The 12,318-nt window shown below is 45.5% G+C and overlaps 1 protein-coding gene across 5 annotated transcripts in view; it reads left to right on the forward strand.

Annotated features, from left to right (window-relative positions):
• Vps13d (vacuolar protein sorting 13 homolog D) overlaps nucleotides 1–12,318 on the forward strand; it is a 274,368-nt gene that overhangs the window by 113,088 nt on the left and 148,962 nt on the right. For 3 of the 5 annotated variants that reach the window (XM_045149288.1, XM_045149290.1, XM_045149292.1), the window contains 5 exons: nucleotides 3,015–3,120; nucleotides 5,949–6,101; nucleotides 7,962–8,097; nucleotides 9,585–9,632; nucleotides 12,020–12,170. In XM_045149288.1, coding sequence (XP_045005223.1) covers nucleotides 3,015–3,120; nucleotides 5,949–6,101; nucleotides 7,962–8,097; nucleotides 9,585–9,632; nucleotides 12,020–12,170 — 594 coding nt within the window. The remainder of the gene's footprint in view (nucleotides 1–3,014; nucleotides 3,121–5,948; nucleotides 6,102–7,961; nucleotides 8,098–9,584; nucleotides 9,633–12,019; nucleotides 12,171–12,318) is intronic. The other 2 variants (XM_045149289.1, XM_045149291.1) reach the window with 1 other exon arrangement.

Here is a 12,318-nt window from a genome sequence, read left to right on the forward strand (position 1 = left end):
TGTTCAAAAGAAAAGCAAGTAGGTGGAGGAACACCATCTTCTGCCAAGCATGCCACTTGTCTTTGCTTATGGAATCCTCAATGAGCATTTATTTATTCACGGGCTCCATGAAGCTGGAGCTATCATAGCCATAGAGCTAAGAAAATATTTCCCAGAAGATAATTGCTGAGACACTTTAATTTCTTTAGATAGGAGTTTACATGCTTAGGAGATAGAAAAGAAAGAGTTCTTTATTTTTCACTGTGACCTTCGAACATTCCTTGAGAAGTTGACGGTAAGTAAATGTGGGAGAACTGAAATACCCCATGCACCGAGGAACTGGAATGCTTTCCCTTGTCTTAATGAGCATGAGTATGATTAAATCTGATCGATTGATGTTTGTATGTGACTAATTCCAGACTGCGGATCATTACATTTTATCAAAAAGTTATTTGAGTGTACACCTGTAATCACAGCACTTCAGGGACTCAGGCAGGAGGATTAGTTCAAGACCAGCTTCACATACATAGTAAGACCCTGTCTTCAAAGCAAAGCACCAGAAGCAGAAATGTATTTGAGCTTGACTTCCCTCTACTGGAATACTGAATAGGGATATTAATACAGAGGGACATTGTTCTTGTTGTTATTGTTTGTTTTAGAAGATCTTACTGGGATAAGTGTTTGAGGGAGTACTCACATTTAATTTGGGTTTTTTTCTTGTATGCTCTGTAATCTTCAGCTAAAGCCAAACATTATCTCTATGTAGCTAACAGGACAGAGGCTCAGACAGACATCATAGTAATTTGCTTTCATTCATTTGATCAGCTAGCAGCAGACCTGGGGCTTGGATGTGTTGATTATGACTTTTTATGGATGTTTTTGTTTTGTTTTGAAATATTGTTATTTATTTCCGAGCTGAGAGAGATAAACAGAAAGAATGGGTGCACCAGGGCCTCTGGCTACTGCAAATGAACTCCAGACGTATTTGCCACTCGGTGCATCTGGCTTTACATGGGTACTGGGGAATCAAACCTGGATTGTTAGGCTTTGCAGGCTAGTGCCTTAACTTCTGAGCCATCTCTCCAGCCCTGTTTTTTAATATTTTATTTATTTGAGAGAAAGAGAATGGGCATCCCAGGGCCTGTTGCTGCTGCACATGAACTTGAGATGCATACAACACTTTGTGCATCTGGCTTTAGGTGGATACTGGGGAATTGAGCCTGGTCCATTAAGCTTTGCAAACAAGTACCTTTAACTGCTAAGCCATCTCTCCAGCTTGCTTTATTATGTTTTATAAACCAGGTCCTTTCTGGTAGGTTGAACTGCTGTATAGCATCAAACCCATACTGTTTAGAATGACCAAATTTCTCTGGGAAGGACGTCCAGAGGGATGGGAGTTTCCTCAGCAGTCATTGGAAGCTGCACTTGATGTCAGGAGCTTTAGGTTTTTTCAACCCAGGAAGAAATTGGATTTGGTTACTGGAGGCAGAATGTCTAGAGGTCACAGGCAATAATGTTCTCTTGATGGATTTGGGAATTTTCTCTCTGGTGCTGTGCCAAAGGCAGGGGCAGTGTATTTGGATCCTGGTGCAGGGTTTGGTCTTGTGTGTACTCTGGGTATTTTTATCCCCTGACATGTGACTTGCTGACGTCTGTGCTCTAAGTTGTGATCAACACAGGAAGGGAAGCTTGAGGTCCTCATCAGTATGCCCCTTCCATGCTATTTTTCCAAAGCCATATGCTTAATTCAGATAAATTTCTAGTACTTTATTCTCTTTTACAAAGTTATCAAAGCCATCTGCCACCTGTCCTATTACAATCTAATTTGCGAATGGAAACTTCCATCCTGGCTCACAGCGGGACAGGAAGGCACATCTGGCCTCTTTTCCTCCTGGCTGTCATCTCCTGCATTGAGAGCCAGTGGCCATGGAGGGAGGTGTCTTCTTGAGCCCAGCAGTGAATAGGGCGCGCCCTGCAGACGGATGGCTCTTCAGAGTTGGCCTCCGCAGCAGTGTTTTCTAAAGCAGACCTGTGGGACTAAATGAGGCCACTGCGGTGGGAAATTGGCACAGTTGTAGATAGAAACTACCTTTAGAAGTGTCACCATAGCATTATGGGAGCACTGTGGAAACCAGTTATCTTCTTAGCAGATTTCTGGGTTGTTAGGGTTCCCTGAGCCTCTGTGGGTGTCCAGATCAAACTTGCGCTAACCTGACATTGCTGGTTAGCAGTGTTCTGAATGCTGTATTAGTACAAAGGGACAAAGAGAGGATGGCTGCTTAAAGACTGACAGGGCACAGTTTGCCTTCTCTCTGCTGTCTGTGAGGAGAGCTCAGCTCTGCCCTGGTGTTCTCTGTGGTCTGTGTCGCTGCCTCCTTAGATGCCATCTCCTCCCCCATTGCAGACCATCCCGCTGTGGCCTTCCCTCAGGCTGTCCGTGTGGTCAGGCGGATGCAGGGAGGGGGGGCTGCCTTGGGCTCCCTAGGGTTGGCAGAATCCATGTGTTGTGCGCTCCTCAGTGAGAGCCTTCCCACCCCGGATCACCATGGCCTGGGTCCTGCTGCCACCTCTTGTTTACTTTGTGTGGGCACTGGAGGTAACACAGGCCCTTGGTCAGAGGACTGTAGAGCGTTCTGATGCAGCTTAGGCACCCGAGTGATTTCCTTAGGTTTTCTAGAATTTATTTTCAGGTCTCCTCTTCCTAGAATCACTGTAGCCCCAGGCTAGCCTCAGAGTCTTGGCAGTCCTACTTCTGCCTCCCAAGTGCTGGGAGATGTGAGGCTCAGAGAACTGTGTGAGTGTGGCGTGCACACGCATGTATGCCTGTGTGTGTGTGTGAGGGGGGTGATACATCTCATAGTAGCTAGCACATACATAGCATGTCCGTTTGTCCTGTCAACAACCCTGTGGTAGGTCCTTGTGTCCTGCCCCTACTTTCTCACAGGAGACAGCTGTGGGCACTATCTCTAGGTATGGGGAGGGTGTCTGCCATGAAGACAGCAGCCGGTGTTAATAGCGTTCTTCTTTTGTCACAGCAGACGTGAAAACTCCCAAGCGCCGGCAGCCATTTGTCCCCTTTGCTCTGCGGAACCACACAGGATGCACGTTGTGGTTTGCTGCCCTGACCACCACCCCCACCAGGTGAGAGCACGCAGCCTGTCTCCGGAGCCCTCTCTGCCCCCAGAGCCTTCTTGACAGGCCAGCAGAACAGGGTAGGCCGGCTTGAGGCCCGTGCTTGTCATCACGTCAGTCGTGGGGAGCTGTGAATCTGTGCAGGGGCCACAGAGAAGTAGATGTTGACCTGGTCGACAGTATGTTCACAGTAAAAGGCTTACAGCAAAGTCTTTATTCCAGGTCTCCTTTGGTGCTGCACTCTTAATTAAAAAATTTTATTATTATTGTTATTATTTATTTTATTTTTTTAGAAATGAGATGTTTTGTAACATCTCATTTTTTTATGTTTATTTATTTATTTGAGAGCAAGAGACAGAGAGAAAGAGGCAGTTAGAGAAAGATGGATAGAGAATGGGCGCGCCAGGGCTTCCAGCAAACGAACACCAGACGCGTGCGCCCCCTTGTGCATCTGGCTAACGTGGGACCTGGGGAACCGAGCCTCGAACCGGGGTCCTTAGGCTTCACAGGCAAGGGCTTAACCGCTAAGGCATCTCTCCAGCCCTTTATTATTATTTTATTTATGAGAGAGAGAGAGAGAGAATTGGCATGGCAGGGCTTTCAGTCACTATAGCTAATCCCCAGACATACGCACCATCTTGTGTGCATATGCAACTTTGCACACCTGCGTCACCTTGTGCATCTGACTGACGTGGGTTCTGGGGGGCATAACCTGGGACCTGAGGCTTTGCACCGAAGCACCTTAACTGCTAAACCATTTCTCCAGCCCATCAGCACTGCTTTTTTTTTTTTTTTTTTTTTGAGGTAGGGTCTCACTCTGGCCCAGGCTGACTTGGAATTCACTCTGTAGTCTCAGGGTGGCCTGGAACTCACGGTGATCCTCCTACCTCTGCCTCCCGAGTGCTGGGATAAAAGGCGTGCACCACCACGAAGCGATGTGTGCTTATGAAATTGACATTCGTGTTCTTCTGAGGCTGCTCTGCAAACATCCTCTATTCCCCAACCCCTAAGAAATCATCTCCATATATAAAACTTACTTCAGCCCCCATGAGATTGGGTGGAGTTTGCCCAAGCTAAGTGAAAACCTCTTGTGAGTACTGTGCCAGGTTAGATGTTGGCTTCGTGCTCTGAGTACGTGAGGACCTTTCTAGCCATTAAGCATGAGAGGGCCATGGAGGAGCTTTTCACTTAGCAGCTTAAAAAAGAGCTGCTACTGTCCTTTGTTTGCACATGCTGTAGTTCCAGGCTGGTACGAACTCTCAGTAATCCTCCTACCTCAGCCTCCCGAGGGCTGGGATCAATGGCGTGTGCCACTGCATCTGGCATTTTTGTTTTTCAAATTTTTTCTTTTTTCTTTTTTTTTTAATTTTTTTTTTTTTTTTTTTTTGATTTTTCGAGGTAGGGTCTCACTCTAGCCCAGGCTGACCTGGAATTCACTATGGAGTCTCAGGGTGGCCTCGAACTCATGGTGATCCTCCTACCTCTGCCTCCCGAGTGCTGGGATGAAAGGCGTGCGCCACCACGCCCGGCTCTTTTTTTAAATTTTTATTTATTTATTTATTTGAGAGCGACAGACACAGAGAGAAAGACAGATAGAGGGAGAGTGAGTGAATGGGCGCGCCAGGGCTTCCAGCCTCTGCAAACGAACTTCAGACGCATGCGCCCCCTTGTGCATCTGGCTAATGTGGGACCTGGGGAACTGAGCCTTGAACCGGGTTCCTTAGGCTTCACAGGCAAGCGCTTAACCGCTAAGCCATCTCTCCAGCCCTCAAATTATTTCTTTATTTGTGTGTGAGTTTGCACACAGGCACATATCAGGGTCTCCTGCCCCTGCTAATGAACACCAGGCACAGGTGCCACTTTTTGTGTCTGGCTTTACATAGGTGGCAGGGAATTGAATCCAGGCCAGCAGGCTTCCTAAACCAAGTGCCTTTAACTGCTGAGCCATCTCTCAAGCCCCATCTTTGTTTATTTGTTTGTTTTTTTGTTATTGTTTGCTTGATATTTTGAAGCAGGATCTTAATGTACTGCAAGCTGACAAATGAACTTTGTGGTCCTTGAACTTACAGTGATCTTTCTACCTCAGTCTTCTGAGTTCTGGGATTAAAAGCATGTGCCATCATGCCAGGCCCCAGTTTTTAAAAATTATTCATATATTTGGTGGGGGGGAAGGAGGAAGATGCAGATAGAGAGTGAGAGAGGAAGAGAGGGAGAATGGGCATGTCAGGGCCTCCAGCCACTGCAAACCAACTCCAGATGCATGTGCCACCTTGTACATCTGGCTTTACATAGGTACTGGGGAATTGAAACTGAGTTCTTTGGCTTTGCAGGCAAGTACCTTAATAGCTAAGCCATTTCTCCAGCCCATGTTTCTTTTTTAAAAATTAACAGTTTAGAAATAAAACTTTTTTAAGATAGGGTCTCACTCTAGCCCAAGCTGACCTGGAATTTATTAGGTAATTTCAGGCTGGCCTTGAACTCACAGTAATCCTCCTACCTCAGCCTCCTGAGTGCTGGAATTAAAGGCATGTACCACCAGTGGCACAGGGATTATATATAAATGATTTTTTTTCCCAGATGCATGTGCCACTCCATCCATCTGGCTTTATATGTCTGGCCAGCAGGTTTTGCAGACAAAGAGCCATCTTCTAGCCCCTTAGAAAATGTTTTGTGAAGCTGGGTCACACTATGTAGCCAGTCACTTTGGCTACTGAACAGGGCGAGGTGATGCTGCTTCTGTGCTGTGAGTCTGTCTGTCCCTATGTGCGCAGCCCTCCTCCTAGAGACAGCATGCAGAGCAAGGAGAGATGGGAACCTTTCATCTGCTTGGGTTCCAGGGCCGCACTCTCTCACAGTGGGAGTCCTGGGATGGTTCCAGAAGGTAACGGAGCGTTTTTGGATGATGCCCACAATGTTAGCGAGTGGCGAGAAGTCCTCACAGGTGAAGAGATCCCCTTTGAATTTGAAGCCAGAGGAAAATTAAGGCACAGGTAAGATATGACCATTTACTCTTTCCTTGAAAGGGAAAAAGTGAGTGTTAATATTCCCTAGTGTTTTCCTTTTTACTTATTAATGATCTGTTGTTAACATAATTGAAAGTTGCTTAAAATATAGGCCGTCTAGGCATTCTGGTGGTTCATGTCTATTTCCATTTGCTTGACACATAAAAAGATAACTTAGTGCAAACATGGATACATTTGACACTCATGTTCTCTGTAGCCTGGCCTGGTTTCCATGTGCAGGGTGACATGCTGTTCTGACACTGTTTTCCAAGCATAGTGATTTCAGTCTTAAAATCCCTGTGGGCCGGGCATGGTGGTGCATGCCTTCAATCCCAGCACTTGGGAGGCAGAGGTAGGAGGATCACTGTGAGTTCAAGGCCACTCTGAGAGTACAGAATGAATTCCAGGTCAGCCTGGAGAGTGAGACCCTACCTCCAAAAAAAAAAGTCGCTGTGGGCTACACAGCATTTTCAGCAAGTGGACAGGTTCAGGCGCAGAGCCAATTACAGTACATAGGGATTCAAGGCATCACGAGAAGAATTTTTCAAGGGGCACCACTAGCTCATGTACTCCTGAAGTAGCCAGCCAAAGGATTGGAGTAAGTGTGGGAAAAAGCTTTATGTCTGGTTCTTGAGAGACCATAAACTATCCAATGAGGTGTCCCATTATTGGTAACCAGTTTTAAATGGAAAGGCTGTCCCATGGGTGTGAATAATTGAAGACTTAGTGTCTGAGACTTCGATTGTTTCCAAGCTGAGCTGAAGTGGAAGAGATGGGGTCAGCCTTCCACAGTCACAAGCTTTTCAGGGCTCCAGTCTGGTTCTGCAAACCTCACCCACGTCCGAGTGCTTCTTCCTCTTGTGTGGCTTTGTACTGTGTGCTTTCCCTCTGCTGATGAGGGTTTTGAACATGTGGGTCTGCACAGGGGCAGTGAGACGATCCCTACGCCTGGCCACAGTTCCCAGAGGCGTCTTCCACATGGCTCTCGGAGCAGCCATGGGAAAGTTGACGGAATTTCTGGAGGAGCCGAGGAACTGTGCCTCTTGCCTCTGAAAGGGCTCGACCTCGGTAGCGATACCATTTTAGTTTCCATGTTCTGTAACCCACTGCAAGTCCCACTGTTCTGTTTGAACTCGTCAAAATAAATGCCTTTTTTGGCATTTTCCCTTTGGCACACTATACCCCCTCTTTGCCTCCCTCCTCCCTTCCTGTCAGCCTCAAATTCAGTTCCCCTATTTCAGCCTTCTGGCTTGAATTAGGGAAAATCTAAAATAGAATTAAATGTGCAATTTCCTCCTGTTCCTTCTGTTCTGCCCACTGCCTTCTGCTCCAATTTCAGCTGAACACTTCAGCTCTAAATGCTGCGTCTCTCAGATGCTGGTCTGTGGTCATTTAGGGCCCCAGCCAAACGACTGGATGTGGTCCTGAGAGAAGGAGGAGGTTCAACAGAGGAACCAACAAGAAAAAAAACAAACTTCTATTCCCACAAGCATGATTATGTGATTCAATGGCTAGTACTTTTCACTACCACACTGTAGTGACTTTTTTCCTGATGTCCTTATTTTATAAAGGTGGGGGCTGGTAGGGCGGGACCTGGTTATTGTGCAGAATCTCATGGTTTGGACAAGGGGCTGGCACCCACCCTTCTTGCTCAAGCTCTCCAGATCTTACAATTTATGCTTTAGGTGCAAAGCTCAGTTAAACTGTCCTCTTAATTTCTCCTGCATTAGGTAATGGCTGGAGGGCTTAGCCACTGCTTCCTATGTCATTATATTGTACATCAGCTTCTACTCTCCTTCCCTCTGAGACTGTTTGTTTACTATACCCTTCCTGTGTCTTGCCTGATAGACACACCCATGACCTTCGGATCCATCAGCTACAAGTGAGAGTGAATGGCTGGGAACAAGTCAGCCCTGTGTCAGTGGACAAGGTTGGGACCTTTTTTCGATATGCAGCGCCAGATAAAAATTCCTCTTCCTCCACGGTAAGTGCCTGCTGCAGAGGGCTGCGTTCAGTGGCACCACTATGCCATAGCCACACCTCAGTCCAGCCAGGCTGTCAAATAGTGAAGCCTGTAATCAACTCACTGTAGTGAGGTTTGTTCACCTCCCCCACCCCCTGCTTGGGCAGATGTCCTATGCTCAGATTGCCTGATCGACTACTTATTAGTCATCCAGATGAGTACAGTTTGCCCTCAGCAGCTGTGGGGATGAGCTCCAGACTCCAGCCACTATCCTTATTGCCAAAATCCTTCGATACTTATGTCCCTTGTATTAAATGTCTTCTAGTATATTTTAATATTTTATTTATTTATTTATTTATTTATTTATTTATTTATTTATTTATTTATTACTAGGGAAAGAGGCAGAGCAAGAGAGAGAGAGAGAGAATGGGTGCACCAGGGCTTCCAGCCACTGGAAACGAACTCCAAACGCATGCACCACCTTGTGCATCTGGCTTATCTGGGTCCTGGGGAATTGAACCGAAGTCCTTTTAGCTTTGCAGGCAAGCGCCTTAACTGCTAAGCCATCTTTCCAGCCCATCTAGTACATTTTGTATCATCTCTATATCTTGTGATGACAACTACAATGCAGATAGTTTCCATACTGTCTTATTTAGGGACTAAAGAGAAGGAAATAAGAGTTTGCACATGCTTAGCACAGGTGTGACCATCTAACTATAGGGGTTAGTTGAGTACTGATGTGAAAATTGTGTGTAGAGAAGGCCAACTGTAATTGGCTGCCTTTGACATAGTCAAGCTTATTAATTTATATCAATTCATATACTTTTTCATATTACAATGTTCTCCCTTGGTTCTGTTAGCGCTATGTCCCCAAATCCTTCTCTGTAACATAGAAGAATAAAGATGTCCCTTGCCATTTATTTTCTGATCACAATACCCTAACACACCCTTTTGCTAGTTTGCCCCCGCTGGTGTTGCTGTGGGCTGCAGGACCAGTGGGAACTGGTGCCAGCAGCTTCTCTGCTTCTTCTGCACATGGAGGTCAGTGTCCTGCTGAAGCAGACAGCGTGATACTTAAGTTTCACTGGGCAGCTGACTGACTTCATGGGTATCTACTGAGGAGGTGGGAAGTGCAGAATTAGTGCAGCTTTTTTGGTGAACAGTCTTCCTGGGAAGTACTGTTCTATAAGTGTTTAGGTTTGTGGGGAGGTTAAATCTCTTTTTTTCCCTCCAGATTGTTTTCCTGCCTAAATTTCTGCCAGGAAGTAAAAGGACTAATGCTTCCCATATATACCTTTCCCTTGCATTGCTGAGTCTGGAGAGATTTTGCACACATCACATGTTGTGGACTGAGTACTTTCTCCCATATTGTTTGAGAATTGATGTTTTATTTTTATAATAGACATATTGAACCTGAAAGCATTTTCAAGTATCGCCCTTCTAAGCAAGTTCTATTGTCATTGACTTTAGGTCTGTGCTAACTCTCTGACTTGTGGATTTTTTCTTAGATTGGCAGCCCTGGCAGCAGAACAAACATCATACACCCTCAGGTTTATGTGAGTATTGATTTCCTGTTGTCATTGTGTGTATTGAGTCCATACACAGTGCCTGGACCGTATACCAGTGCGTATTTCTTGATAAGAGGACTTTATGACTTATGTGAGATTGGAAGTTATCGCAGCCTTCTCTATTAATTACTGCTTTCCTCGTGAGAAAAAGTCTCCCTTTCACTTGTATGTAATTAAGCATTGCACTGAAAAAGAGCAGGCAAATATGTTGGCCCAAGGTCGTCTTTTCTTTCTATGTTGAAATAGAAATTTCCCCTGCGGTGGCCAAGCATTTCATATGTTGGGTCCAGAGGTCACACAAGGAAACACGAAAGAAAAATAGTAGAATTATTTTTCCCATTTGGCTTTTGAAGCATTGCCACAAAGTGACATTAAGAACTTATTTCCCAGCTTTTGTTTATAGTTTCTTCTCTGTGACGATTGCTAGTTTTGAATTATAAAATTTCAGTTTGGCCTGGAGGTGACACCATGGTAATTCCCAACAGTTGTCAGTGGCCTTGACTCTATCTGAGCTCTTGGGGGCTGGGCCAGGAGGCTTGAGCTTTGATAATGGTTTGAGCCCTGGAACGTGTCCCTCCAAAAACACTGCAAAAATGATTGTTCACTTTTTCACTTGGACTTCCGGAAGGCTTTGACAGAAAGCAGAGCTCTTTGTTTTATTGCTTATTAGGCTGCTTTTTTTTTTTTTTTTTTTTTTTCTTAACACAGGGTTTGCTTTAATAAAAAAGTTGGCAGAATGAAACACTTGGATGTGGTGTCATTTCTTTCCCTGGTAAATTAGCATTGTCAGTATGTTCTGGACTCGCATTCGAATAGCAATGCTTTCAAAGACCTCACTAGTGCATCTGATGGGGGATTTTGTTCTTAAAAACAAAGGTTCCTTTCACGTGGTAGCAGCACAAAAAGTGTTAAGTGTTAGTACATGGAAGCGAAACGTTTTCGCTGTAACCAAAGGCCAGAGATAATTAACTTCCCCTCATTTTGTTGAGCTTCTAAAATCTGGTGTCTTATTTAGAAAAGAGGGATTACAGACTATTGTGGTGCATGCCTTTCATCCTAGTACTTGGGAGGCTGAGGTAGGAGGATCACTGAGTTGGAGGGCAGCCTAGGCTACAGAGTGGGTTCCAGCTCAGACTGGGCTAGAGTGAGACGCTGCTTCCAAAAAAAAAAAAAGTGCTCAGTGGCACATGTCAATAATCTTACCATTTGGGAGGTGGAGGCAAAAGGATCAGGAATTCAGCAACTTTGTCAGCTATATGGAATGGAAAACAGTTGTTGAGCAGAACCTGGAGGGTTACAGTGAAGAAAGAAGTCTATTTTTGGAGTTATTTGAAATATGAGTGTTGATTTTCTGTCGGCATGTCAAGGAGTAGTATGTGGGCCCCAAAGAGTAAGAAGGGTGACACTGAAGTCATTTGCTCCTGAGAAACGCCATGGCAGACGACTCTTTCTGACACAGCGCGGGTTTTATAAAGACAAAGACTTCTGGTTTCTGTGTGAGTGTTTGGGCAGGACCCAACCCATTGTTAGTGTTCAGGGAATGTTGTTTCAGTGTTAATCTGGAAGGAAAATGCCACAGGAGGAAAATCACTCCATGTCTTGCAAAGTTCTGCTTCAGTGTTTCTAATTTTAGTTGCTTCAGATGACCATTACTTAATTCCCCTCTAGTAGAGCTGAAAGTGAGTCTTGGCTGCTGTTTCCTTATGAGGGCTGATATGTGTGGAAACCTTGTAGCAGATTTTTCTAAAATTTGTTGCCCCCATCCCACCCTGAGGTAGAGTCTCACTCTAGCCCAGGCTGACCTGTAACTCACTGTGTAGTGCCAGGCTGGCCTTGAACTCACCGTGATCCTCCTACCTCTCAAGTGTTGGGATTAAAGGCACGCACTGCCATGTCTGGGTGATTTTTTATTTTTTACTAACAACAGGTTTGGAAAATTGGATGGGTCACAGTCTTAGGTGACGTTCTTTTAGTGTTCAGAGGCCTGGGGATGATTTGTTTAAATTCTTCATTACCAGGAATTAAGCCCCACTGCTAGGCATATGCTTTACCACTGAGCTCTCTCCTCGCCCTGAGGGCTTGCTTTGGGTCATACTTTGTGATTTCCCTTCTGAGTGGATTATTTTTATAGATTTTTTTTTTTTATTGGTGATTCTTAACAGTGTTCCTATCTATTCATAGTCTGCCATATTTGTTTCCTTGAGAGTGTGATGGTTTTAGGCTTGGATAATAACTTCATCGCAGCGCTGTGAATGTTGCTTTAACCTTTGACATCCTGGGGTAGTTTTGTATTGTGTGTGTGTGTGCGCACACACACACACACACACGCACACACACACTCTAACGCATGGCTACGTCGTTTCTCTCCTTCACAGTTCTCTTCACTCCCACCCGTGCGGGTGGTCTTTGCAGTGACAATGGAAGGCAGTGCTCGGAAAGTGATCACTGTGCGGTCGGCCCTCATTGTGAGGAACAGACTCGAGACGCCCATGGAACTCCGGCTGGACAGTCCTTCGGCTCCCGACAGTACGTTCAGATGCTCTAGAGCCTAGCTAGCGCGCCATAGGTATCTGCCAGCTGTTGTCACGACGCCTCCGCAGCAGTCAGTGTACACAGTCTGTCCGCCTTTTGTCTTGGGATAAGTGAGGCCGTGGGGGGAGGACCAGCTCCCGAC

This window comes from Jaculus jaculus, chromosome 5, assembly GCF_020740685.1.
Source record: "Jaculus jaculus isolate mJacJac1 chromosome 5, mJacJac1.mat.Y.cur, whole genome shotgun sequence".
In the NCBI taxonomy this organism is placed as follows: domain Eukaryota; kingdom Metazoa; phylum Chordata; class Mammalia; order Rodentia; family Dipodidae; genus Jaculus; species Jaculus jaculus.